Source organism: Saccopteryx leptura, chromosome 5 (genome assembly GCF_036850995.1).
Source record: "Saccopteryx leptura isolate mSacLep1 chromosome 5, mSacLep1_pri_phased_curated, whole genome shotgun sequence".
NCBI lineage: Eukaryota > Metazoa > Chordata > Mammalia > Chiroptera > Emballonuridae > Saccopteryx > Saccopteryx leptura.
In genome coordinates, this window is record NC_089507.1 from 118,152,396 (window position 1) to 118,176,520 (window position 24,125).

The 24,125-nt window shown below is 46.8% G+C and overlaps 1 protein-coding gene across 1 annotated transcript in view; it reads left to right on the forward strand.

The window, feature by feature from the left end:
• The window catches only part of SVIL (supervillin), a 193,996-nt gene that overhangs the window by 152,201 nt on the left and 17,670 nt on the right, over window positions 1-24,125 (forward strand). The window contains exons 19-30 of the mRNA XM_066386805.1: window positions 3,790-3,937; window positions 9,368-9,457; window positions 9,549-9,635; window positions 10,921-11,098; window positions 13,863-14,035; window positions 15,667-15,822; window positions 16,956-17,092; window positions 17,677-17,824; window positions 17,952-18,097; window positions 19,334-19,509; window positions 22,957-23,101; window positions 23,484-23,760. Coding sequence (XP_066242902.1) covers window positions 3,790-3,937; window positions 9,368-9,457; window positions 9,549-9,635; window positions 10,921-11,098; window positions 13,863-14,035; window positions 15,667-15,822; window positions 16,956-17,092; window positions 17,677-17,824; window positions 17,952-18,097; window positions 19,334-19,509; window positions 22,957-23,101; window positions 23,484-23,760 — 1,861 coding nt within the window. The remainder of the gene's footprint in view (window positions 1-3,789; window positions 3,938-9,367; window positions 9,458-9,548; window positions 9,636-10,920; window positions 11,099-13,862; window positions 14,036-15,666; window positions 15,823-16,955; window positions 17,093-17,676; window positions 17,825-17,951; window positions 18,098-19,333; window positions 19,510-22,956; window positions 23,102-23,483; window positions 23,761-24,125) is intronic.

The following is a 24,125-nucleotide window of genomic DNA, read 5'->3' on the forward strand; positions in this document are numbered from 1 at the left end:
CCGACACTCTATCCACTGCACCACCGCCTGGTCAGGCTGCATATAACTTTTCACCCCCCAAAACTTAACTACTAATAGCCTACTATCATTGTCTAGAAGCTTTATGGATAAAATGAACACTCACTTAAAACATTTTGGATATTATACGTATTTTTACAGTAAAGTAAACTAGGGAAAAGAAAATGCTGTTAAGGAAATTCATAAGGAAGAGAAAATGTGTTTACATTATTTATGGGGAAAAAATCATGTGTTAATGGACCCACACAGTTCCCACCTGCGATGTTGAAGGGTCAGCTGGAGGTGTACAGAGGCAAACTCACCAGTAACAGTGTGGCAGCCTGGAAACATCCCTGCTGGTTGATCCTCTGCACAGTTTCAGTCTGTGTCCTGCCAAGTCTCTGGCCATCCCTAAGACCCTTCGCTCTTCTCGACTGCTCCCCTGCCTGTCACACGCACACACTCGCACTCCCTCCCCTCCCCTCTCCACTGTCTGCACTGCATTCACGGAATCTGTGTTGGAAAGGTGGAGGAGAGCTTGAGCAGGGCTTCTGTTTCTGTTCTGACAACTCTCTCACTGTTCCAGTGCCCCTGCCTGTCACACACACACACCCGCACTCCCTCCCCTCCCCTCTCCACTGTCTGCACTGCATTCACGGAATCTGTGTTGGAAAGGTGGAGGAGAGCTTGACCAGGGCTTCTGTTTCTGTTCTGACAACTCTCTCACTGTTCCAGTGCCCCTGCCTGTCGCTGACTGACCTGGGGGAACCTGGGGAAGTGGCACAGTGCTCATACAGCAGGTGCTGTGGCCCTATCTAAACAAGGAAGGAAAAACTTAGAAGGGAAAACAGTTAAATAATGAAGTTTTAAGGTAAAAAAAAGAACAGTTAGTGGACAAAGATGCCCATCTTACTTGTTTTTACAATGTGAGTTCAATGATTTAACAGCAATTTGGGATACATTTTATTAGATTTTCTAGTGAATAAATAAGTTCTATATTCCATAGCTCATTATAGAGCCATGGAAAGTGAAAATAGCAGGAATGAGTGGGCCCCAAACTAGCCTTACTAAGTAGTAAAGTGAAGGTAAAACTTCTTGAGAAGCAAAATTTTCATGTCTGATTTTCTCATTTAGAGGGGAGTAAAAAATACGCCTTCTTAGCACAGATCTGCTAAATTACTGGAAGCTTTCATCTTAAAACAGCTGTAGCATTCCAAGGCTCACATGTGTCACATTTTCACAGGAACTCGAGGGGAATCCGTGTGTTTTGGGGAATGGAATTGCTGACTAGGGACACCACTTTTCTGAGTCAGTCACCACACTCCACTACCACACCAAGGACTAGGGAGATGCTCCTGGGTTCACTACAGAAATAGGATGTCTGGATCTGTGGACAAGCAAACCTCATATATATATATATATATAAAAAATCTTTTCCCAAAATATTTTAAGCCAAGTGCTGTATTGATTTGATTAAAACTCACTCCTGAAACTTTATTTTCAAACAAAACTTATTCTCTTTTTTTATGAATTTTGAGGAGTCCTCCTAGCAAGTCAGCCTCATAGCTTATAAGAAGGGCATGTGATTCATAGTTACTTGTAATTAGGGTCATTTCAACAGTTGTCAGTGGGAAAGTTAAGGAAAAGGATTTTTTTAATGTTTGATCATTCTTTATTTTGATAAAATCTAAAACTTAAAAGTCCTCATACCAGACCAGGCACGCTCAGGTGTCTTTTACCAGATGCATCCCTGCCATTCGCTCCCTCCTGCACGCCTCTCGCCTCCCTCACCCCCCAGCGCTGCCCGCTGCTCTCCCTGGTCCTCTATTTACATCACCTTCCATTTCAGCCAGTGAGCATGGGGGTGGGGGCACAGACATTCAGTCTGTAGCACACTTATATAACCGTCATGGAGATGAGGGAATTGCACGCTGATACAATGTTTAGTCCATGGTTCATATTTCAGCTGTGTCCACTTCTTCCATAATGTCCTTTTCAGCCCCACAGCCAGCCCACTAAGGAACCAAGGCCAGCTCATGCATTGTTGTTTGTTGTCATGTCTTTTTTGGGAAAGGTGTTTAACCGAGTTTGAGTGACCCAGTGACTCAGAACCAGGTCTGGCGCTCTGCAGAATTCTGTAAAGGAAAGATTCATAAACTAGATGATGGCGCAGTCCACATTCATGGCTCAAACCAGCTTGTGCCAGGCAGCCACGGTTCTGTGTGCCGGCTCCTGTGCCGCCCTCCTCAGCGCATCTGCAGGTGATCTCCTGTCGGTTAGTGAGGGGAAGCTAATTTGCCACAGAGGATGGCAGATGGCATTGTGGAGGGAGATCACCAGCCCCCAGGATGCACTTCCCCTTTGGCTCTCCTGGCTCTCCCGCTGTGTCCCTGGAAGCCTAACCCTCACTATGACCTGTGTTAGTCAAAGGAAATACCTCATGAGAGAAGAGGAGCAGGGGAAATGCCAGATGTCCTTGAAGAGAGCTCAGCTGTCGTTGAAGGCAGAGCTTAGCTGAAACGGCATTCCTCAGTCTAAGAAGGTCTTGGGGTGACAGCAGAAGCACAGTCCAGGAAGTTGGCCGCCACCAGCTTCAGAGCCCCTTCCTGGACCGACCTGAGGTGGACAGCCCACAGGGCCCTGCTCCAGGGTGCTCTCCCCTCTCCCTCCGCCTGGGCCCACGGCTCTGGGCCCGCTCCCCGAGGCTCACCCGACCCTGCCTCTCCCACACGGAGAGGGATTGTGTGGTGAAAGGAGGGGTGAAATGGAGGAGGAGAGAAATCAAACTCTGTGCTGGAAGACCTCCCATCTGGTCCACCCTGCTGCCAGCACCCACACTCTTTCTCCAAGTCCACCCTGTCCTCTGGGTGCTGAGAGCCTGAGCCCTGGGGGCTGCTCCCTCCTGCTCCTCACCCTGTCACCTTGGCTGCGCCCTGCGCTCCCTCTCTGTCCCCCTGAGCTCTCCCCTTGGGCCCACTGAGCATCACCAATGGCTTGGGAAGCCAAGAGGCAGGTTATCTCCAGAAGATCTCCTGAAGCCCAGTTGGAAAATTAGAGGAGCATTTTTCTCTAGGTAAAATGTATGTAGGTGATGTCTATAGCATAGTGCACTCTCACAGTCAGATACATTATGACTAAAAAGTTAGGATCTGGGGGCCTAACTGTCCGTGTAACATAGTCATTCTAGGAAAAAGCACGTCAAGTTCCCAAAAACCTTTTTACACCACACGTGACTCCTGATTGGCTTTCCCTACTCTGCAATTGACCGTATTCCTGTGTATCTAGTGGACAAGGCTTTCTAAATCGATCGTGTTCTCTGGGATACACACATACACATAAACACAAACAAACACACACACACACAAACACATATATATATGGATAAAATTTTCTCATCAACTGAGATTAACCAGATAGGTAAAAACCAAGCAACTTTAAAACCCTGTAAAGTTAATGGCATGGAGGTAGTCTCCATTTTTGTTTATTTTTGCAAAGTATCATTCTGATGTTCCAGTGTTCCAAAGAAAAATAATAATAATATAAAAAGAGTGAGAAGAAAAACCACAAAAAGTTACAATGTTTTAATTTAAAGTGCCAGTACTGTAGATGTGGGTCTCTGACCCACCTGGGAATGAGGAAGCTGTACCCCCTCAGACAGAGCAGCTGTGGCTGGAGTTGGACAGGGAGCCCTCTGCGTTTACCTGTTTGCTAGCGCACACAGTGCTACAGGCCGAGACTCACCTGTCTTTCACTTCTCTCTCCTATTTTCTCCTTTGTACGTGTTAAAAACAGCGGGTCACAGAAAGTCGAGAGAGCCAAATGACGATCGAAGAGAGAAAGCACCTCATTACGGTGAGAGAGGAAGCCTGGAAGACGAAAGGCAAAGGAGCAGCGAACGACTCCACCCAGTTCACGGTGGCCGGGAGGATGGTGAAGAAAGGTCAGCGTGTGCGAGTGTGTGCGTGGTACACGCGTGTGTGTGTGCACACGCATGTTCCATCACTCCTGGAGGGCAGGGGCCTGTGACAGCTCAACTGAAACAATCTAGCCACAGTGTTTTTTAGTGTTTAGTCTCACTGATGTTGGTTTGGGAGTAGGTTTTCTGAGATATTACTACTGAAAACTTTTTATATATACATAGCATCTTTGATATAAAAAGCGTAATTTGGTCAGTCACATTTCAAAACTTAGCAGTTTGGAAATTCAGTTCAGGTTTCAAAAGCAATTTCAAATCTGCTAAGAAACCTTAGTTCTTTCCTATAGTTGCTTTTAAATTTCTATTTTCTTGCAATCTGGCAACCACTTAACCCAAGTTAGCCCTTCTTGGTGAAGGAGTTTCTCTCTCCTCCCTTGTAGGGTAATTTATAGGTCCCTTTCCATCAAATCAGAGCTCTCTAGGTATAAACCCGGACTTCCAGGTATGTTTCATAGATATTTAAAAGATATGTCCAATTCAAGGCAGTGGGATTTCCATGCAGACAGTCATTTCTCTTGCGTCCGAGTTCTTTGAACTGGTTTGCAGCTTGTATCTAAAGATTTATGAAATTGAGGAGTCTCGTGGTTAGTAAAGTCACCAGATCCTCCTTATTCTGTAGGAAATGGTTAAAATTCAGGAATCCCTTTGTCTCCTGTATGCACACCTTCATTTTCTAAAGTATTATTTGAAAACAGATTTTCTAACTTAGTGATAAAGATCTTCACAGTCTTATGCCCTGGCCGGTTGGCTCAGCGATAGAGCGTCAGCCTGGCGTGCGGGGGACCCTGGTTCGATTCCCGGCCAGGGCACATAGGAGAGGCACCCATTTGCTTCTCCACCCCCCCCCCCCTCCTTCCTCTCTGTCTCTCTCTTCCCCTCCCGCAGCCGAGGCTCCATTGGAGCAAAGATGGCCCGGGCGCTGGGGATGGCTCCTTGGCCTCTGCCCCAGGCGCTGGAGTGGCTCTGGTCGCGGCGGAGCAACGCCCCAGAGGGGCGAGCATCGCCCCCTGGTGGGCGTGCTGAGTGGATCCCGGTCGGGTGCATGCGGGAGTCTGTCTGACCGTCTCTCCCCATTTACAGCTTCGGAAAAATACAAAAAAAAAAAAAGATCTTCACAGTCACTTACAGTTCATTTATAGCATCATCAGCTCTTTAGATTCATCCTTCCCCTTTCTCATAATCTTTGGAGGATCTTTACTCATAAGTAGTGCCTACCCCATTGTAGTCTCATAATAAACATTTGCAGAGGGAGGAGAAGGAGGGAAAGACCCTGAATTGTGATTAACTCAAACCTTGGTGGAAAAATCTTCTCTCACAAATTCTTCCCTATTCTTGGAATTATCAAAAGAGAACCCAGATAATGTACTCCCACAGAATGAGGTAGCATGTATCATCACCAAGTCGCAGAATTGTGTATCAAGTTCAACTGCTTTATCATGAGTCCCGCCCTGTGTTAACAAAAGCATCCCCTTAAGGGCCACGCTCATCAAGAACGACTCAACTCACACTGAGAACTTGAATGAGAGCTCCGATCTCCCAACCTCTAGCCTGGACTTTTAGCCTGATGACTTTCTATTTTGTTTTTTTGTTTTTCTCTTCAATCTTAAAAATCACAATTTATTTGTAAGCATCTCTTACTACCAAACCTGCCCTCGTCCACATCCAAGTCAGGGAAAGAAGATTTGCTCCTATGTGGGTTTAGAGAACAAGGTCCAAGAAGTTCCTGTCCCTTAGTGGATGTTTCATTCATATTTTCCTGAATGAATCAGGGATCTTTATATAACAGATGCTGTATTGCTGGCTCAGGAAACAATGTTCTTATACTTTTTTAACCTAATGAAAAAACCTTTGCACCCTATTTTTCTAATATTTGTTACTACCTCCTGGGTTGTGTATTCCACGTGAGTCATTAGCTCTTTTTGATGGGCAGTACGGTGGCATCCAATGGGTACTCCAGAATAAAATCGCCCCCCACACCACAGCCACGGAGACAACCCATTTCATCAGGCCATAGTGGTTCATTCACAGCCTCGAGTTCCTCTGCATCTAGGAATTGCCAGGAGGCAAATGGTGCCCTCATTTTCATGCCAGAAAACAACTCTCCCCTAGCCTCATTTTAGGAACTTTCTCCCTTTTTTAGATACTCCTAGAATCTCTGTAACAATTAGTTCTCCAAAAGGTGTCTGTGGCATTCCAGTATTCTCCTGGAAGAAAAGTACCCAAGCCCTGGCCGGTTGACTTAGTGGTAGAGTGTCAGCCTGGCGTACGGAAGTCTTGGGTTCGATTCCCAGCCAGGCCACACAGGAGAAGCAACCATCTGCTTCTCCACCCTTCCCCCTTGCCTTTCTCTCTATCTCTCTCTTCCCCTCCCACAGCCAGGGCTCCATTGGCCGAGGCGCTGAGGATGGCTCCATGGCCTCTGCCTCATGTGCTAGAATGGCTCTGATTGCAACGGAGCTACGCCCCAGATGGGCAGAGCATCGCCTCCTGGTGGGCATGCTGGGTGGATCCCCATTGGGCTCATGCGGGAGTCTATCTCTCTGCCTCCTGCCTCTCACTTCAGAAAAAAAAAAACAAAAAAAAACGTACTCAAAGTATGCCTTTGGACAAGATGGATGTGACAATGTTCCCAAAGAGAGTGAGTGACTGGTTATTGCCCAGACATCATTGGAATGAAGTACTACTGGGAGTGTTTTGTTTTAACAATATGTAATTTAAATCTATTTGTCCTCCCCCATTGCAGAGAAATACTTGTCTCGCTGGGAAAGAGATGGCCCAGGTCCGAGAGCTCTCCTGCGTGCCTGTGCCTGGATGGGCAGCAGGGGTGCCCTGGCAGCGCCGAGGGCCAGGTCCGGTTGTCTGAGGAGTCTGGCCTGTTCCATGCCTGGATGGGCAGCGGGGGTGCCCTGGCAGTGCCGAGGGCCAGGCCCTGGCTGTCTGAGGAGTCTGGCCTGTTCCATGCCTGGATGGGCAGCGGGGGTGCCCTGGCAGTGCCGAGGGCCAGGCCCTGGCTGTCTGAGGAGTCTGGCCTGTTCCATGCCTGGATGGGCAGCGGGGGTGCCCTGGCAGTGCCGAGGGCCAGGCCCTGGCTGTCTGAGGAGTCTGGCCTGTTCCATGCCTGGATGGGCAGCGGGGGTGCCCTGGCAGTGCCGAGGGCCAGGCCCTGGCTGTCTGAGGAGTCTGGCCTGTTCCATGCCTGGATGGGCAGCAGGGGTGCCCTGGCAGCGCCGAGGGCCAGGTCTGGTTGTCTGAGGAGTCTGGCCTGTTCCATGCCTGGATGGGCAGCAGGGGTGCCCTGGCAGCGCCGAGGGCCAGGCCCTGGCTGTCTGAGGAGTCTGGCCTGTTCCATGCCTGGATGGGCAGCAGGGGTGCCCTGGCAGCGCCGAGGGCCAGGTCTGGTTGTCTGAGGAGTCTGGCCTGTTCCATGCCTGGATGGGCAGCGGGGGTGCCCTGGCAGTGCCGAGGGCCAGGCCCTGGCTGTCTGAGGAGTCTGGCCTGTTCCATGCCTGGATGGGCAGCAGGGGTGCCCTGGCAGCGCCGAGGGCCAGGCCCTGGCTGTCTGAGGAGTCTGGCCTGTTCCATGCCTGGATGGGCAGCAGGGGTGCCCTGGCAGCGCCGAGGGCCAGGTCTGGTTGTCTGAGGAGTCTGGCCTGTTCCATGCCTGGATGCGCAGCAGGGGTGCCCTGGCAGCGCCGAGGGCCAGGTCCGGCTGTCTGAGGAGTCTGGCCTGTTCCATAGCTTCAGAGTTAATGACATCTGTTTTAATGAACCTTTCCATATCTCTTAGGCATCCTTTTAGTAGGTAATGATTTTACTTACTGCCCGAACCAGTAATAACATTTCACCTATCTTTATTATCCTTCAAGAAAATTTACTTTCTCATTCATACATAACCCTTTGCAGGTTTGGTAACTGAAATAAGTTTTGAAAATTGTTTTGACACCCTCAAGCAAATCTATGCACATTTTGAGGACTTGTAGAATAGCACCTAAAACTTGTTTTAAATTATAGTTCAGTATTTTTTCCCTTAAAACTTTTATGCTATCATGCATCTTTCCCTTGCTCACAGAAGGAAGAAGCAAAGCGATTCAATTATGTATTTGTCCTTGTCAGTGATTGTGACTCACCTCTTCCTCAGAGGTTGTTCTTTGAGGGGTGCTCACAGTGGCAGTGTCACCTGCGATTTCACAGTTACTACAAATGGATACAGAAAACATTGACACCTTATTTTGTTCTTTGTAAATGTACTAATTTCCCTTTTGAAATGCTTCTACTTAAATTGGTGAGTGGGGGGGGAGTATACTGATTTATGTTTTTATGAAAATATCTCATTCAAATGAGACACTTTTTTATGCTGGAATTCCTCTTTCCCTCTTGTATGTCCCTCTCCATTTCTTCTTTTAAAGCTCACAAATCAATTTCAATGTATAAGCTTCTGTGTCTTTCATCTAAAAGGTTAGCACTCTTGAGTTCTTATTGCTTAATAGAACCACATTCCTCTAAGGCAGGGGTCTCAAACTCAACTCAGCATGTGGGCCGCAGAGCAAGATCACAGCCGTTCGGCAGGCCGCACTAGGTCTACAAAAGGCAACTGTTACGCAACACTTTTCTCACTGCAGTTGAAAACAAAAAAAAATCAGTACAACATTGTTCGGCGGGCCACATGCGGCCCGTGGGCTGTGAGTTTGAGACCCCTGCTCTAAGGGATGCCCCCAAAAGTGGGATGGTCCCCCTCACCTTAGCCTGGCAGGGAGCTGCGGTGCTGGGAGCCCCTTGCCGGCCAGGCCAGTGGTGCCCAGCCTGTTCTCCTCTTCCTCGATGGGAGGTGGTGCAGATGCGCTGTCTTCAGGTCTGTCCACCTCCACAAAGGGCCTTTGGAACTCACACGCCATTCGTTCAAGCGCATTCTGATGACCTACTGTGCTTCCCTATTCCATTTACATGTGTGGACGTGTTTTTCCACATGTCCTCACTGTCCCTTTTGGATTAGCAGCTTATCAGCTACCACTGTCCTTAGAAACTCCAGATTCTCTCTACGTGTGCAGCTGTCCTACACAGTCACGGTGCCTGCCAAACATATATGTGTGTGCACACATGCATGTGGGTGTGTCAGGTTTTTTTCTTTTTAATTTTTATTTATTGATTTCAGTGAGAGAGGAAGGGAGAAAGAGAAGGAGACAGGAACATCGATCTGCTTCTGTATGTGCCCTGCCCTGGGATTGAACTGGCAGCCTGTGCTTCCAGATTATGCTCTAACCAACCGAGCATCCAGCCAGGGCTGTCAATTCTTTAAGTTTTAAAATCTATGTTGCAGATAAGAGAGAGTCAGCAGAGGCCAGGGACTTTCCAGAAGTGACCTTGGCATACTAAACAGCTCCCCTCTTTGTTCTGCAGGTCTGGCATCACCCACTGCCATAACGCCAGTAGCATCCCCTATTTGCAGTAAATCAAGGGGTACGACACCCATTTCCAAACCCCTGGAAGGTAAGTTTCCAAGGCAGGCGACACGCCAGCGGCTCTGGGATGAGAAGAGTCCTCCGTGGTACTCTCTTACTGATGGTTTCTCCGTGCCTAGATATCGAAGCCAGACCAGACATGCAGCTAGAGTCGGACCTGAAGTTGGACAGGCTGGAAAGCTTTCTAAGAAGGCTGAATAACAAAGGTATGTGCCAGAAGCTAGAGGGAAGCTTGGGTCGTCTGCCTAGAGCACACTGTGTTCATATCTCAGCGAGTAGCTGAGGGAACCTACAAGGAACCCGCTCTTCTCTCAGACTCTCTGAACCCCAGTTGTGATGGCTCTCTCCTCAACTAAACTGTCTTTCTTCTAGATGACTGCACCGATTTGTACTATGAGTATTACCTTTGCTGTTATCTTTTTAACAATGAAGTTACTGATCAAGTCTGACTGTATGACAAGCTCTGGTCCATATGATAATGTACTACATTGAGGACCCCAATCAGATATCTTCTTAAATTAAATCCTTGAAATGTCATCCCATCAGAATTGTGATTTATTTTTGCTTTACCCCTGAAAGCAGATTATTTATACTTACACAAAATCAACATGATGTTGGGCCTGATGAACTTTAAATTGTATGTGTCAATTCCCAGTAAGGTAGCAGCTGAGATATCTTCTAATCACAAATGATTTCTGAAAGAAAATTCTGGTAAATAAGTATTGAAATAAATATCTCAGTATAAACATCAAGGGAATATACAAAATAAAACAATAATGTACAGTAATATTCTTATCTCATAATTAAAATTTCCAGTACTTGAAACTTATCAAATACTGAACTTTGGGAATCCCTGTCATAGACACTGACCCCTAAAAGGTTGGAATAATACAAACATCCCCTTTAAACCAGAAATATAAAAGTATAGTAGGATCACTAACCTGGCTAAGCAAGCAATTCAAACAATTCACAGTTTATTACATGTATGTAACAATGCTCTAGCCCAGGGGTCTAATCTTGTATGCCACCTATTTTGTAAATAAAGTTTTATTGGAACACAGTCATGCTCACTTGTCACTGTATTGCCAGTAGCTGCTTGGCAGCCGAGCTCAGTAGTTACAATACTGCCATACACCCTCCCATGCAGAGCCTAGAATGTTCACTCCGTAGCTCTTTGGGAAAAAGGGTTTTCTGAGCTTGATCTAGAATGAGGCTGTAGCTACTTCTGCTCTGACTCACAAAAGGGACTTAGCAGGCTTGTATACAGCAAGGCAGGCCTTGTTCTCTCCCGCCGGGCCATGTGCAAGCTTTGTTCACATTGAAGTCCTTTCGTGAGACATCAGAGAAGGCCTGGGATGCATCCATAGGACCCTCGATGTCTATATCATGGTTTCTCCACTCCTGGATCTGAGGGGAGAAATAATTTGTAAGATATTCTGAGGTGCAGTTGGAATAGTGTTTTTACATGGATTTATGTCTTTGATGTGACAGTTGGTGGGATGCAAGAATCTGTGCTCACTGTCACCGGCAAGTCTGTGAAGGAGGTGATGAAGCCAGATGATGACGAGACCTTTGCCAAGTTCTACCGCAGTGTGGACGACACTGTGCCAAGGAGTCCCGTGGAGCTGGAAGAAGACTTTGATGTCATTTTTGACCCTTATGCCCCCAAGTAAGTGACTGTGCTTCCCGTCTTTCTCCCACTGAGAACAGACTTTCACCAGCCCCCACCCAGGATTTTCATGAGGACCTTTTCTCTCACTATGTTACTCCTGTGACAGAGATTCATTAGAGCCAAATTATTATGGTGCCACCCCTTATCCATGCAGAATATGTTCTAAGACCCCCAGTGGATGCCTGAAACCATGGCTAGTACCAAACCCTTCATCTACGATGCCTTTCCTGTACTAGATGCCCACCCTTTACTTCAGGGAAGCATGGCACATCTCACTGGCATATCTGAATTGCCAGCGGCACTCCTCTTGTTCTTAGGGCCATGATTAAGTGAGATAAGGGTGAATTGCACACAGACACTGCAATACTGTGACACTCAATCTGGTAACCGAGATGACCACTGAGTGACTAATGGGCAGGAGCATCTACGGGGTGGACAAGTCATAGGACAGAGCAGAATGGCAAGCAGGTGTCCTCCTGCTGCTCAAAATGGCATGCAATTTAAAAATTACCAGTTGTTTATTTCTGGAATTTTCCATTAAATATTTTCATACCATGGTTGACCTCGGGTATCTGAAACTGTGGATAAGAGAAAACTAGGGTATTCTCGGAGCCAGACTCAGTGTGTCATGGGGGGATAGAACATGCGTGCCCCAGAACCACAGTACAGGGGTGCATCTGGGCAGAACGTCTCACATACATAGCATGTGCCGCCGATGTTTGCCCTGTTCCTAAAAAGGTCACTGGATTTTATACATAACTGCAACATTGTTCTGCATGTTTTTTAGACAAGCACCATTTAGCAGAGATTTTTGTACCTGTCTTTTATTTGGAAAAACATATTTGGATCACATGGGCTCAAGTTAATACAGCTAACTAAAAAACAATAAAGCATGTTACTTAACTTACAGGAATTTGTAACATCGGTAGATCTGAGGGTTTTCTCAGTGTTGTCTGAGGGCCTGTCTTCCTTCACATGGGAACGTGACTGTACCAGCTAAGGAAAGTGATTGTGGTGTACGGTTCCTTCTGTTGTGAGTGCCATAAAAACAATCCAAGTCAGATTGACATTGGCAGAAGAAAGGCGTGGGGAGCTTACAGGTCACTCGTTGACGAGATTAGGTGTGAACTTGGGGTCTTAGAGGAGCCGCAGAATGTGATGTCTCTCTGGCCGATTTTGCTCTGGGTTGGCCTCACTCTCAGGCTGTTACCATGTGGTGGGAGACAGCCACTTCTTACTCCGGGTTGTTAGCTACCTACTCGGCCCCTTCAGCATAGACAGCTTCCCTTCCCAGTAGTTCCAGCAGCTGTTCCAGGTTTCATTTTCTCAGGGCTGAGTCCACCCCTACTGCAATTGTGTGGCAAAGGGGATGGAGGACGGTGGCTGGCCACAGCTGGTCTCTGGATCCCCTCCTCAGCCAGGGTGGAAGCTAGGGATGGAGTGAGTGTGCCTCCCCAAGGGGAGTGACGATGCTCTCACCAGAAGCAGGGAAAGTACACTGGACAGGCCACACCCACAGCTGTCAATCATGTGTATCTATTTCCTGAGAATTTTTCAGTGACCATCTCTTCCTTATGTCTGTGTAGTCATCATAAACTTTTCCTTAAGCCACTCCCGATATATTTTTTGCATGTTTTGGTATGTTTCTGCTTTATTCAATTTGCTCCCCTAAAAAATAAATGATTTTTCATTGCCCATATTTAACTAATATTTTGGATATTTGCATACATAGTTCTCATTCTTCTCCCAACCCAAATGTTTAAATTGTTTAAATCATTATATATAGTTGAAATATATTTATGTTCACACACTCACACACGCACATACAGGGCAGTATTACGTATAAAGGAGGCGTGAAAGCACAGAGACCCGTGTGGCTGGAATTTGATAACAGCCACCAAAATCTGTTGGGAAGTCATGTGACTGGGTCCGCCCACTGCCCACATCTGGTCTGCCCTAGAGAGTTGTGTTAATTTGTGGCAGTCAAAACTGGTGTTGTGAGCCTATTTTATTTCAGAGGAGGGCAATGGGTTGCAAGGAGACTTTTGAGATAGTTGGTGAGGAAACTGAAAAATTATTGTGTAAAAAGAAAGGTTAGTCTAGAGGAAAGGGATAAAATGGAGAAGAAATGGCTGACTGTAAATTTTTTTAATTGATTGATTCATTGATTGATTGATTTTAGAGAGACAGAGAGGGGAAGGGGGAGAGAAATAAGCATCATCTGTTGTTCCACTTATTTATGCATTCATTGGTTACTCCCTGAATGTGCCCTGATGGGGATTGAACCTGCAACCTTGGCATTTCAGGATGACATTCTAACCGACTGAGCTATAAATTCTTAAAGGGCTTGCTAGTAACAGAAGTAGACGTGTGTATTGTTCCAGTGGGGAAAATTGGAATGGGTGTGTGGGCGCGATGGTTTAGAGAAGAACTTCCTGCCCTTGAGGGCCCTTGGGGTTGGGAGCAATGAGCTGCCCATTGGGCACTATACTCCTCAAGCAGAGCCCATGGGGTTGGATGGATGGAGGTTTCTGGGATTGTCTGGGCTCTTGAATGACATGACTCGCTCCTTGAGTATCCCTTTTATCCCCAAGGTTCTGTGACTTCCTGTCAGGGGAGTGGTGGGCGGGAGAAGGAGCTGTAAGACTACTGATGAAACCAGGAAATAAAACTGTGGCGCCTGTGGCTCCGGGTCAGAGACCCTCAGTGAACCAGCAGCAGGTGTCACAGACCCAGGCCGCAGCTCCGCTCTGCTCCTCAGGTTGACGTCCTTGGTGGCCGAGCACAAGCGTGCCGTTAGGCCCAAGCGCCGGGTCCAGGCTTCCAAAAACCCCCTGAAAATGCTGGCGGCAAGGGAAGACCTCCTGCAGGAGTATACCGAGCAGAGACTGAATGTCGCCTTCATGGAGTCAAAGAGGATGAAAGTGGAAAAGAGTGAGTATTGAGCGCCGCCACCCTGCCTCTGTGCTGGGGAAGTGGGACGCGGTAGATTTAATCCTCCTGTTTCCGTCTTGCAAAGGCCAGTAAGGTGCTCAGACCACACTCATCCAATGACAGTGACTGAGCTTGCACACACACATGCACACCTGCAGGAGCTCTGCCTGGATTTTAAAGGCTTTTCCTAGAGATTCATACTGCATTCTCGAGCATCTGTTACCTGGGACATTCAGATCACCCTGTTTTGCTGCGTTCTCTTTCAAGAGGCTGGAGAAGGGTGGTTCTGGGCTTTGTAATTTAACCCATTTCCAGCTCTGTACACAGTAACTCTACACTTCATCTTATTCTGGACAAAATCATTCGATCTCCCTTGGAAAGATGTTCCGCATCACTGTTTTGCCTCATCCTAGATTTTTGTATTATTAATCAGTGCATAAACCGGTGTTCTGTGCATTGTTTTTGATGGAACTTTCAGACTTCTTGAAGTGGGGTTTGGAGGTCAGTGAAAGGAGGGTGAGGCAGCTGGCCCCAGGCTGCCTGTCACTGGGGATAGCAACTGCTCTGCTTTCCTCTGCGGGGGTGGAGGTAGGGGACAGGGGTGGGGAGGTGGAGTTCCATAGTTTTGAAACAGAGGTTTCCTTGGTGGAGGTAATGGCAAGCATAATCTTGCTGCTTTGAGTATTCTTTCTATAATTTTTCTTTTCCTATAGCACTCAAAAGCCTACTTCCTAAAGTTGTTTTTAGAAATAGAGTATTCAGACAAAGGGATGGAGTCTTTTCAGTGTCACTGGTTTACTAAGAAAGTGGATTTCAAAATGACTATGCCACATGAACTGTCAAGGTGTGTCATACTTACTCAGTATTGGGACCTAATTCCAGAAAAATATTTTTTCTGAATCTCTCTCCAGCATGTACATTTAAAATACAAAAAATAAGACAAAACAAACAAACAAACAGAAAAGCAGTGAGTTGAAGAAGTAAAGGTTTGTTGGAATAAGCTTTCATACTTCTCCTTCACCTACACTTTTGGGGGGTGGAGAGGGTGCCTGGTGACAGGCTCATACACGTTTGCTGGTCCACACTGAACACTCAGTATCTATTATTACAATCTTAAACGGAGAGCAAAGGGGCCTAGGAGATCAACAACTTGATCACTTTGCCTCCAGAAAAAGATTAGAACTAAACCACCCCTTATAGAATGCCTGCTTTTCTATTTGGGGGAAGAAAATAAAGGCTTCTGGTAAAGGACATCTAATAGTTTTTTTTGAGATTATGCTGTCAGCATTTCAACATTGTCAAGAATTATAACAGCTTTGAGCGTAATTGCAACAAATGAGTCCAGCTCCTGATTTTATCACACGGTCACTTGATTTTTGCCTCTCTGAGGTGAGACGTGACACTTGTCAGCAAGCCATTCATACTCCCAGTACAGTGTTGAATTCTTCATACAGCGGTCGAGCACTGAACTGCATGGTTAACCAGACTTGGGTGTGTGCTCACCTTCAGGATTAACTTTAAAAGAAGATGATAGTGGCTATGAGTTATTTTTGATTGTCAACATTGCCATTTTGCCATAACATTGTACCTCTCCCTGCATTTTTGTGTGTTTCTTTATTCCATCGTCCCAGTGTCCTCCAACTCCAACTTCTCCGAGGTCACCCTGGCTGGCTTAGCCAGTAAGGAGAACTTCAGCAACGTCAGCCTGCGGAGTGTGAACCTGACGGAGCAGAACTCAAACAACAGCGCGCTGCCCTACAAGAAGCTGATGCTGCTGCAGGTCAAAGGTACTTAGGAGCAGCAGAGAGGAGCCACCACTGGGCAGGGGGTTGGCAGGCGGCATCAGGGGTCCTGACTGCCCTTCATGGCCTGTCGCCTTTCCTGGGAAGGATACTTACACTTTCTGAGGACTGGCTATGTGTCAGGCTCTGAGCTACCTCCTCTCAATTAGCTTTGTAAAATCCATGGAGTGTTGCACCCACGGAGGCTCAGAGGGCTGACTTGCGCATAGCTTTCTCCTCTCCAATTTGCTCAGTGTTAGCGCCTCCATCCCCATTCCCTGTGGCTCCACCACACACACTGCCTCACAGTTACCGGACCCCCAAGTCATCATAACATTCTCCCTACGCAGTGCTCCTGGTGGCGGCTTGCGGGGGGGCAGCGCCTCTGGAGGAGCACGTGCAGATGAGGCAGCCCCGGGAATCCACTCCACTCCCCTTCTGTCCAGGGCAAGGGAGTCTGAGCCCGGGGCTATGAGGACAGACCGTGGCGTCCAGAGGCAGCTGCTGGAGCCCAGTCATCAGGGGAGGACGAAGGAAACGGCCTCTTTGTCTACGCGGATCTCCAGTGTGTTTCTGTGTAACCACTGTCCTCAATGGTGGGCTCTGTTCCTTTTGATCCAGAGGCTGCACTGTCAATGTGATCCACCAGCAGTCACCTACGAGGTGTTGGGAGCAGCACAGGCAGAGCTGGCCTCTGGGTTGATCCCCCACAGGACTCCCCTGCGGTTTCAGATGAAAAGCGAGGCAGCCGATGCCTTACAAAGGTGGCCCTCGGCCGTGGCGTGGCTGGCCACAGCTACTAAATGCAGGGCATGGGCTGGATGCAGAGAAGGAGATGGAAGATAAGTGAATGAGGGGAAAGACATAGCTGCTGTCTGCCTTTCCTGGAGCAGGGAACCCTGACTAACCCACACTGTGCTATGGCAGGACACCAGAGTGGGCCTGAGAACATGGTACCCTTGGGAAAACACTACAGGGAACATGATCTGCCGTGCTGTCATTCTGAACCGCCCTCCACCACGCTCGGTCCTGACTCTTTGAAACTGAAAGGGATACTTCAGATGGGGCACTCCCGGTCCTTCCTGTGGCTGGGGGGCTCCCCTGTCTGCGCAGACGGTGACCCTTACCCTTGCGTGTAGGAAGAAGACACGTGCAGACGCGACTTGTGGAACCTCGAGCTTCATCACTCAACAGTGGGGACTGTTTCCTCCTGCTCTCTCCACATGACTGCTTCCTGTGGGTGGGAGAGTTTGCAAATGTCATAGAAAAGGCAAAGGTCAGTACCTGAAAATAAGGAGTTTCATTAAGCATCTCCTTCATGCACCAGTTGCCAGATGATGACAGAGCTGTGCACAACCCCAGTGTTTCACTCTCACAAGAAGGGTTAGATATTGTCCTGAGTGTTTCTCAAATGAGCTTGCATTAGCTACTTCCATGTGATATTTTTATGACCCATCCTGCAGGTGTTAAGTCCTGGGTTTGTTCTCACTCTTGTGTAAAAAGGGAAAGGACACATCACTTCAAAGTTGCTTATGGCAGGTACCTATGAAATTCTGATACAGACCTAATGAATGAGGATCTCCTAGGGAAAAGCCCAGAGAACAGGTAGTTTTTTAAAAATCACATGATCTGTTGAATTTGAAGATTGAGAACTCTACTTCTAAAGAGTGGATGCCACTGTTTGTTTACGTACATTCTCCTGACTTTGTTGAGAATGCCCAACAACCCATCCCTCGGACTCCCGTGGTCACAAGGTTTTCCTCTTGGACATGCCCCATTTCTGGTCCTGGGTTTTAGCGTGGCTCTCCAGGTAGCCACAGGCTTGTTGACCAGCGTAATTGGGTTCCTCCCTTTTTCCAGGCCTCTGAACTTGCAACGTTAATTCAGACAAAGAGGGAACTTGGTTGTAGAGCTACTTATATCCAAACTATCGAAGAAGGAATCAATACACACACTCATGCAGCCAAAGACTTCTGGAAGCTTCTGGGTGGCCCAACCAGTTACCAGTGTAAGAGTTTACTGTTTTTCAGAGAATGAAAAGACTTAAATGTCCATTCTTCTCCCCTATTTCATCTTTCTAAACCAGCCCATTACAGCATCTATTGTAATACCCTCTTATTGTTCATGTCCCAAAGCTGCAGGAGACCCAAAAGAGGACGAACTCTATGAAACAGCCATAATAGAGACAAACTGCACTTACCGTCTGATGGACGACAAGCTGGTTCCTGATGACGACTTCTGGGGGAAAATCCCAAAGTGCTCCCTTCTGCAATCAAAAGAGGTACAGTGTGTGGGCAGAGCACTCTGCCCAGGGCTACCCAGTGAGACAGATAGTAAGTGCCCCATAAATTCTAGCCAGTGTCGGCACCATCGTGGACTGGTGACATCTTTGGAAAGGATGTTTATTTGTGATTTCAAACCATTACTGCCATCTTCAGTATTATAGAATTTAGAATATTGTTCAGAGGAGGTTCAATAAATTATTGAAGGCTTTTTTGTTTTAGGGAAAATGTATCTGTTAGCCCTATCTCTTGATTTTTGAATAAATATTAAACAAAATATTTTTCAGTCTTTAAGTTTAGAAATAATAGGTGCATATATATAATTTTTTATATGTCTTTTTTCTCTCATACCACTAAATGTTTATTAAATACATACATTTCCAGTACCATTTAGTGTTTTAAGTATTGAGAAAGAAAAAAAGTGAAAAACACAAAATTTCATTGAATAGAAAAGTATTAAGAAGAATGTAATCTGAAGCTAGGTTGATTGTATAATATGTATTTAAATGAAAAATAAAGTCACAGTAAAAGAAATAATCAGGAATAATTTTAAAGAGAAAGTGAAATTGAGCCAAGTTGGAAATTAACTAGAATTTGGATTGCTGGAAATTAAGGGAGAAATTATTCTAGGAAGAAAGAGTAGAACAAACCACATGGAAATAAGAGAAAACACCACAGTCATGTGTTCATTCTGCAAACATTAAACCCTACTGCAGATAAAATTGTGGTATGGCTTTTGCCCTTGAGGGTCTTGAAATTGTATGGAGCAGAGATCACACACATCACTGGGTCCTCTGTGCCTGGCATGTATGAAGTGGCTTGTATATGCTTAGTGGATGGATGGATGGATAGATGGATGGATGGATGGAGGAAGGGAGAGAAGAGAACGAGCAAAGAAGGGAGGGAAGGAGAGAGGGAAGAAGGAAGGGAAGAGAAAAGAAGGATGATAGGAAGACATCCTTAACTCCTTGTTGACTCAGAATTTTTAGACAGTTTGAGCGTTCAGAGGAGGGAACATGAACTTGGGCATCTAGGATGATGAGACAGAATCCTACCCATGGGCAGAGGCTGGCTTGATAGCACCAGTTGGTCAGAGCTTGTTACGTTTTTGTGTTTGTATTGATTGCTCCATCTAGGTTTGTATCATCACCCATTCAACTCGCTGTCACTAGGGACCCTGATTCAACTGGAGCTTGTCCTTGAAATTAATACATTCTTCTGTCCTATGTGCCCAGGTACTGGTATTTGACTTTGGCAGTGAGGTTTACGTTTGGCATGGTAAAGAAGTTACACTGGCACAACGGAAAATAGCATTTCAGCTGGCAAAGCACTTATGGAATGGAACCTTTGACTATGAGAATTGTGACATTAACCCACTGGATCCTGGAGAGTGCAACCCACTTATTCCCAGGTACTCCTGAGATCTTTGGTGGTACTGTAGAGCGAGCAGATGCCCTTGGGGACCTCAGCTCTGACCCTGGTGTCTACTGTCGCTCCTCGTAGGTTTCTGTTCTCATAGATGCCTGCAATGCAGCACTACGAATATTCACAAAAGAACATTTCTGTAGCTTTTACCTGGCTAATACAGAAAAAAGGATTATTGTTGTTGTTGTCTGGAAGACTTTTGTTATGGGTTATTTCTTGAGGTGAACAAATAATTCTTACCTGTGGCATTCCAGGTGCTATTGTGACTGATGACTAGCAATTGTTTAAACAAATTACATGTTGATCTGAAAACTTCCCAGAGCCTGGAATGCAATCATTGATCTGAAGGAGCAGAAGCAATACATTTCTTTCTAATTTCACACTTTCCCAGCATAGCCCTTGGATTCCAGGGTTTGTCATTTGTTTGACAGTAGGTGACACTGATGCCTTTTCTTGGAAGGAGGGGGGAAGATGAGGTATTAAAATAATGATTGTAATTTTAATATTTTCTACCATGTACCAGACTTTTTAAAGTAATTTTGGTAAATCAGAAGGATAAGCACAAACTCTTAAGAAATGTGATCATAAGATAAATAATTCTTTATGCAAAGGGGCTTTTTATTTTAACAACCAGGGGAAAAAGTGTTTTTATACAATGAGTGCCATACGTAGGTTAGAAATAAACAGGTGCCCAGCAGACGGCACAGAATGTTCATTATCACAAAACTGCATTTTAATGGTTTCCATTGAACTAATGTACAAATTTCAACTCTCCTACCTGGTTTCCTGTTTTAAAAACAAATTATTGATTTTATTACTATCAAATAGAAACAATGAAAAATTTTGTCAGTATAGGTAAAACATTTTCAAATCCTTTTAAACAAATGCACACTTAACCTAAAATTAGTACCGTAATAATTAGTGTTTTACAGATGGAAGCTAAGTCTAAAAGGAATATTTTATTTATTATAATAAATATATAATGCTGAAGTATAATATCTGTGCATTGGACAATCCTGTTTAGCAATGATTTAGGTGAGGGAGTACTGACCCCCCGGTTTTCAACATCTCCTGGATCAGAATCAGCTGAGGAATTGAAGAAAAAAATGTCTGTGCTGGGCCCAGCCCTGGAGATGTGTTTGCAGTTCATGTGAGGCCTATGTGTTAGAACGTCATAAAAGCTCCCCAGAAATTTTAAGGTGCAAACCAAGGTTAAGCCTCCAGCCTGTCTTAAGAAACAAGGAAACTGAAACCACTGAGCACTGAGGAGCCATGACCTAGCCCGGTCGGACCATGTGCATCAGGACGGGGACACGCACACCTGCTCCTGCTCCCTCCTGCCACCCCACCCCACTCCCAGCCTCACATTGCTGCCGGTTCCCGTTGTGTTCATGCAGCCTCACAGCTTAAAGATCCATTTCTAAAGCAGAAACCAAGTGTAGTTTCCACAGGCGTCTTAGCAAATCTTCAGAGTCAAATTTGTATAAAAGACATTCATTCAGACATTTCTGGTGAAGACCACAGCCTCTCCAAGGAGCCTGCATTTCCCGTAGTTGCTGATACTCAGTTCTTTGAGTGGCCCAGGAGGATGAGGTAGCAGTATTTGTACCTGTTCCTGTCTCCTTTGAGACAGGTGGCCTCTGTCATGTGCCTTAGCTGTGACGTCAGAAGCTCTAGTCTGGTCCCTGGCTGGTTGGCTCAGCGGTAGAGTGTCTGCCCAGCTTGTGGAAGTCCAGGGTTTGATTCCTGGTCAGAGCACACAGGAGAAGCAACCATCTGCTTCTCCACTTCTCCCCTTTTTGTCTGTCTCTCCTCTTTCTTCCCTTCCCACAACCATGGCTCAAATGGTTTGAGCAAGTGGCCCCAAGCATTGAGGATGGCTCCATGACCTCTCCTCAAGTGCTAAAATAGCTCAGTTGCCAAGCAACGGAGCAGCAGTCCTAGATGAGTAGAGCATCACTCCCTAGTGGGCTTGCTGGGTGGATGCCTGTTGGGTCGCATGCAGGAGCCTGTCTGTCTGCCTCCCCAGTTCTCACCTAATGAAAGAAAGAAAGAAGAAAGAAAGAAAGAAAGAAAGAAAGAAAGAAAGAAAGAAAGAAAGAAAGAAAGAAAGAAAGAAAGAGGGAGGGAGGGAGGGAGGGAGGGAGGGAGGGAGGGAGTGAGGGAAGGAAGGAAGGAAGGAAGGAGGGAAAGGGAAAGGGAAAGGGAAAGGAAAGGAAAGGAAAGGAAAGGAAAGGAAAGGAAAGGAAAGGAAAAGAAGGAAAGAGAAAGAGAGAGAGAGAGAGAGAGAGAGAGAAAGAAAGAAAGAAAGAAAGAAAGAAAGAAAGAAAGAAAGAAAGAAAGAAAGAAAGAAAGAAAGAAAGAAAGAAAGAAAGAAAGAAAGAAAAAATAAACTTTAGTGGAACCAAAACAGGAGGTGATGAGACACAACACAGCAGGGCCTGGTGAACACTGCCCGTCGGTCCAAGGGGACATATGTATCCCAGTCACAATCAAAGACTCATTTGGAAGGATGAGAAGTACCTGTACCTTTTTCTCAGGCTGGACCCCCTGCAGCATATATTTTCCCAGTGGTACAAGCGGACCTCGCTCTGTTGCACTTCACAGATGCTGAGATTTTTACACAGTGAAGGCAGGCTCCTCCGCAGCAAACAGACCATGACACGCTTTGTTGCAACCCTCACTGGACTGTGGTGGTCTGGAATCCAGCTTGCACTTGCCCTGAGTGCACCTCTACCTTTTTCTAAGTCACTTTTTGTTTCTAGCAGTTTCAAATTCCGAACCCCTGGGGCAGGACCGGACCTCAGACCAGGCTGTGTCATTTCCTGTTCTGTGTCCTGGTCTCTCCCTGCCCACTGGCATGTCCAGTGGCCTAGACATAAACATGCAGACATCCACTTTGTGATATGCGAGAGGGTGTTCAGTTTAGTCACAGGAGAGGAGACCGGAGAGTGGTGTTGTAACCTGACTAAAGCACTGGAGTTCAGGGTGAACTCATCTAGTCAACCTGATGGAAACGGGCGGGCACCGGGAGGCGCAGGCAGCCCCAGAGGTGCTGAGGAGCACGGTGTGACTCTGGCCTTACCGCCCCCCCTCTAGCGCGCCACCCCCAGCCAATCCCAGTACAGGAATTCGCTAGCAGGTGAGAGACATCCAGCCGCCCAGCCCTGACATGGTCTGCACGGCACTGCATTCCAGCTCATCAACTCCATGGACACAAATCCTCGCAAAGCTTCAGGCTAGAATAATAAAAGGTCACTTACTCAGTAAAATGAGTAGAAATAAACCATTCATTCTGTGTCCTACTTACATATTCTGAAGCTTTGTTTTTCTTTTTCCATTAGACACATTGGTTCGCGTTAGGTTCCTTTCCTTTGTTTTATCAGAGCTTAAACCCAGTTCTTTTCCTGTCTGCACCACCCCTCGCCTGCAGGAAAGGACAGGGGCGGCCGGACTGGGCAATATTTGGGAGGCTCACCGAACACAATGAGACGATTCTGTTCAAAGAGAAGTTTCTTGATTGGACAGAACTGAAGAGACCTAACGAGAAGAATGCCAGTGAACTTGCCCAGCAGAAGGTATTACAGGTGGCCAGGTCTCAAACCTCAGGGTTCGAGTTGGGTCCCAACAAGAGGCCTAAAAGTTCAAAGCCGTCCCAGGTCTTACTAGGAGAACAGCAGAGTAGTTTCCAGTTCTATTCCAGCTCTATGAGTGGAAGCAGCCCTATTTGTAGTTTGGGGTTAATGGGCACCCCATTCACTGTAGGGGTGGGGTGGGCATTCAGACCTCTCCCTGAGACTTTCCCACAGTGCAGCCTTTCCCTGTTGTAGCCCAGTGCCCTGAGACAGGGTGTGAAAGCTTTGGATATGCTGTCCCAGCAACAGGGAAACAGCTCCGAGTATGAGATGGAACAGCGGGAGAACGAGGCAAGTGAGCAGACACTTTTATGTTCCCCTGTAGGAATATCCTAGGGCTGACGTCAAGCCTTTCGACGTGACCCGGATGGTGCCAGTGCCACAGGCAACGGCGGGCACTGTGCTGGACGGGGTGAACGTGGGCCGTGGCTACGGCCTGGTGGAAGGCGACGACAGGAGGCAGTTTGAGATCGCCAGCGTGTCTGTGGATGTCTGGCACATCCTCGAATTCGACTACAGCAGGCTCCCCAGACAGAGCATCGGGCAGTTCCACGAAGGGGACGCCTATGTGGTCAAGTGGAAGTACATGGTGAGCACTGCAGGTCAGTGACGTGCTTTCTGTTCGCACTGAGACAGGCCCGGCCCCAGCACGGAGGCTGCGAGCTGCAGGGCAGCTGGGGACGGACTCCCTGTGCACCACGGGTCACCCCAGCTGCGTGGGTGTGCTGTGCCAGACATACTCATCGGCTTTGAGATCCACTTAGTCAACCTATAGATGAGTTCCTAACAAGCCAGTATTGATGCCTGGGCTATTTCCTTGGAGATTAAACTTGCATGTTAAGGTTTTCCCAGGACCCACATCCCCTCCCCTTGCCTGTCCCCAGAGGTTTTCCAGGAAAGGGATGATTTACCTTCAGAGGATATTTGCCATGTGGCTGGATGCTGCTTACATTAAAGTCATTAAGTT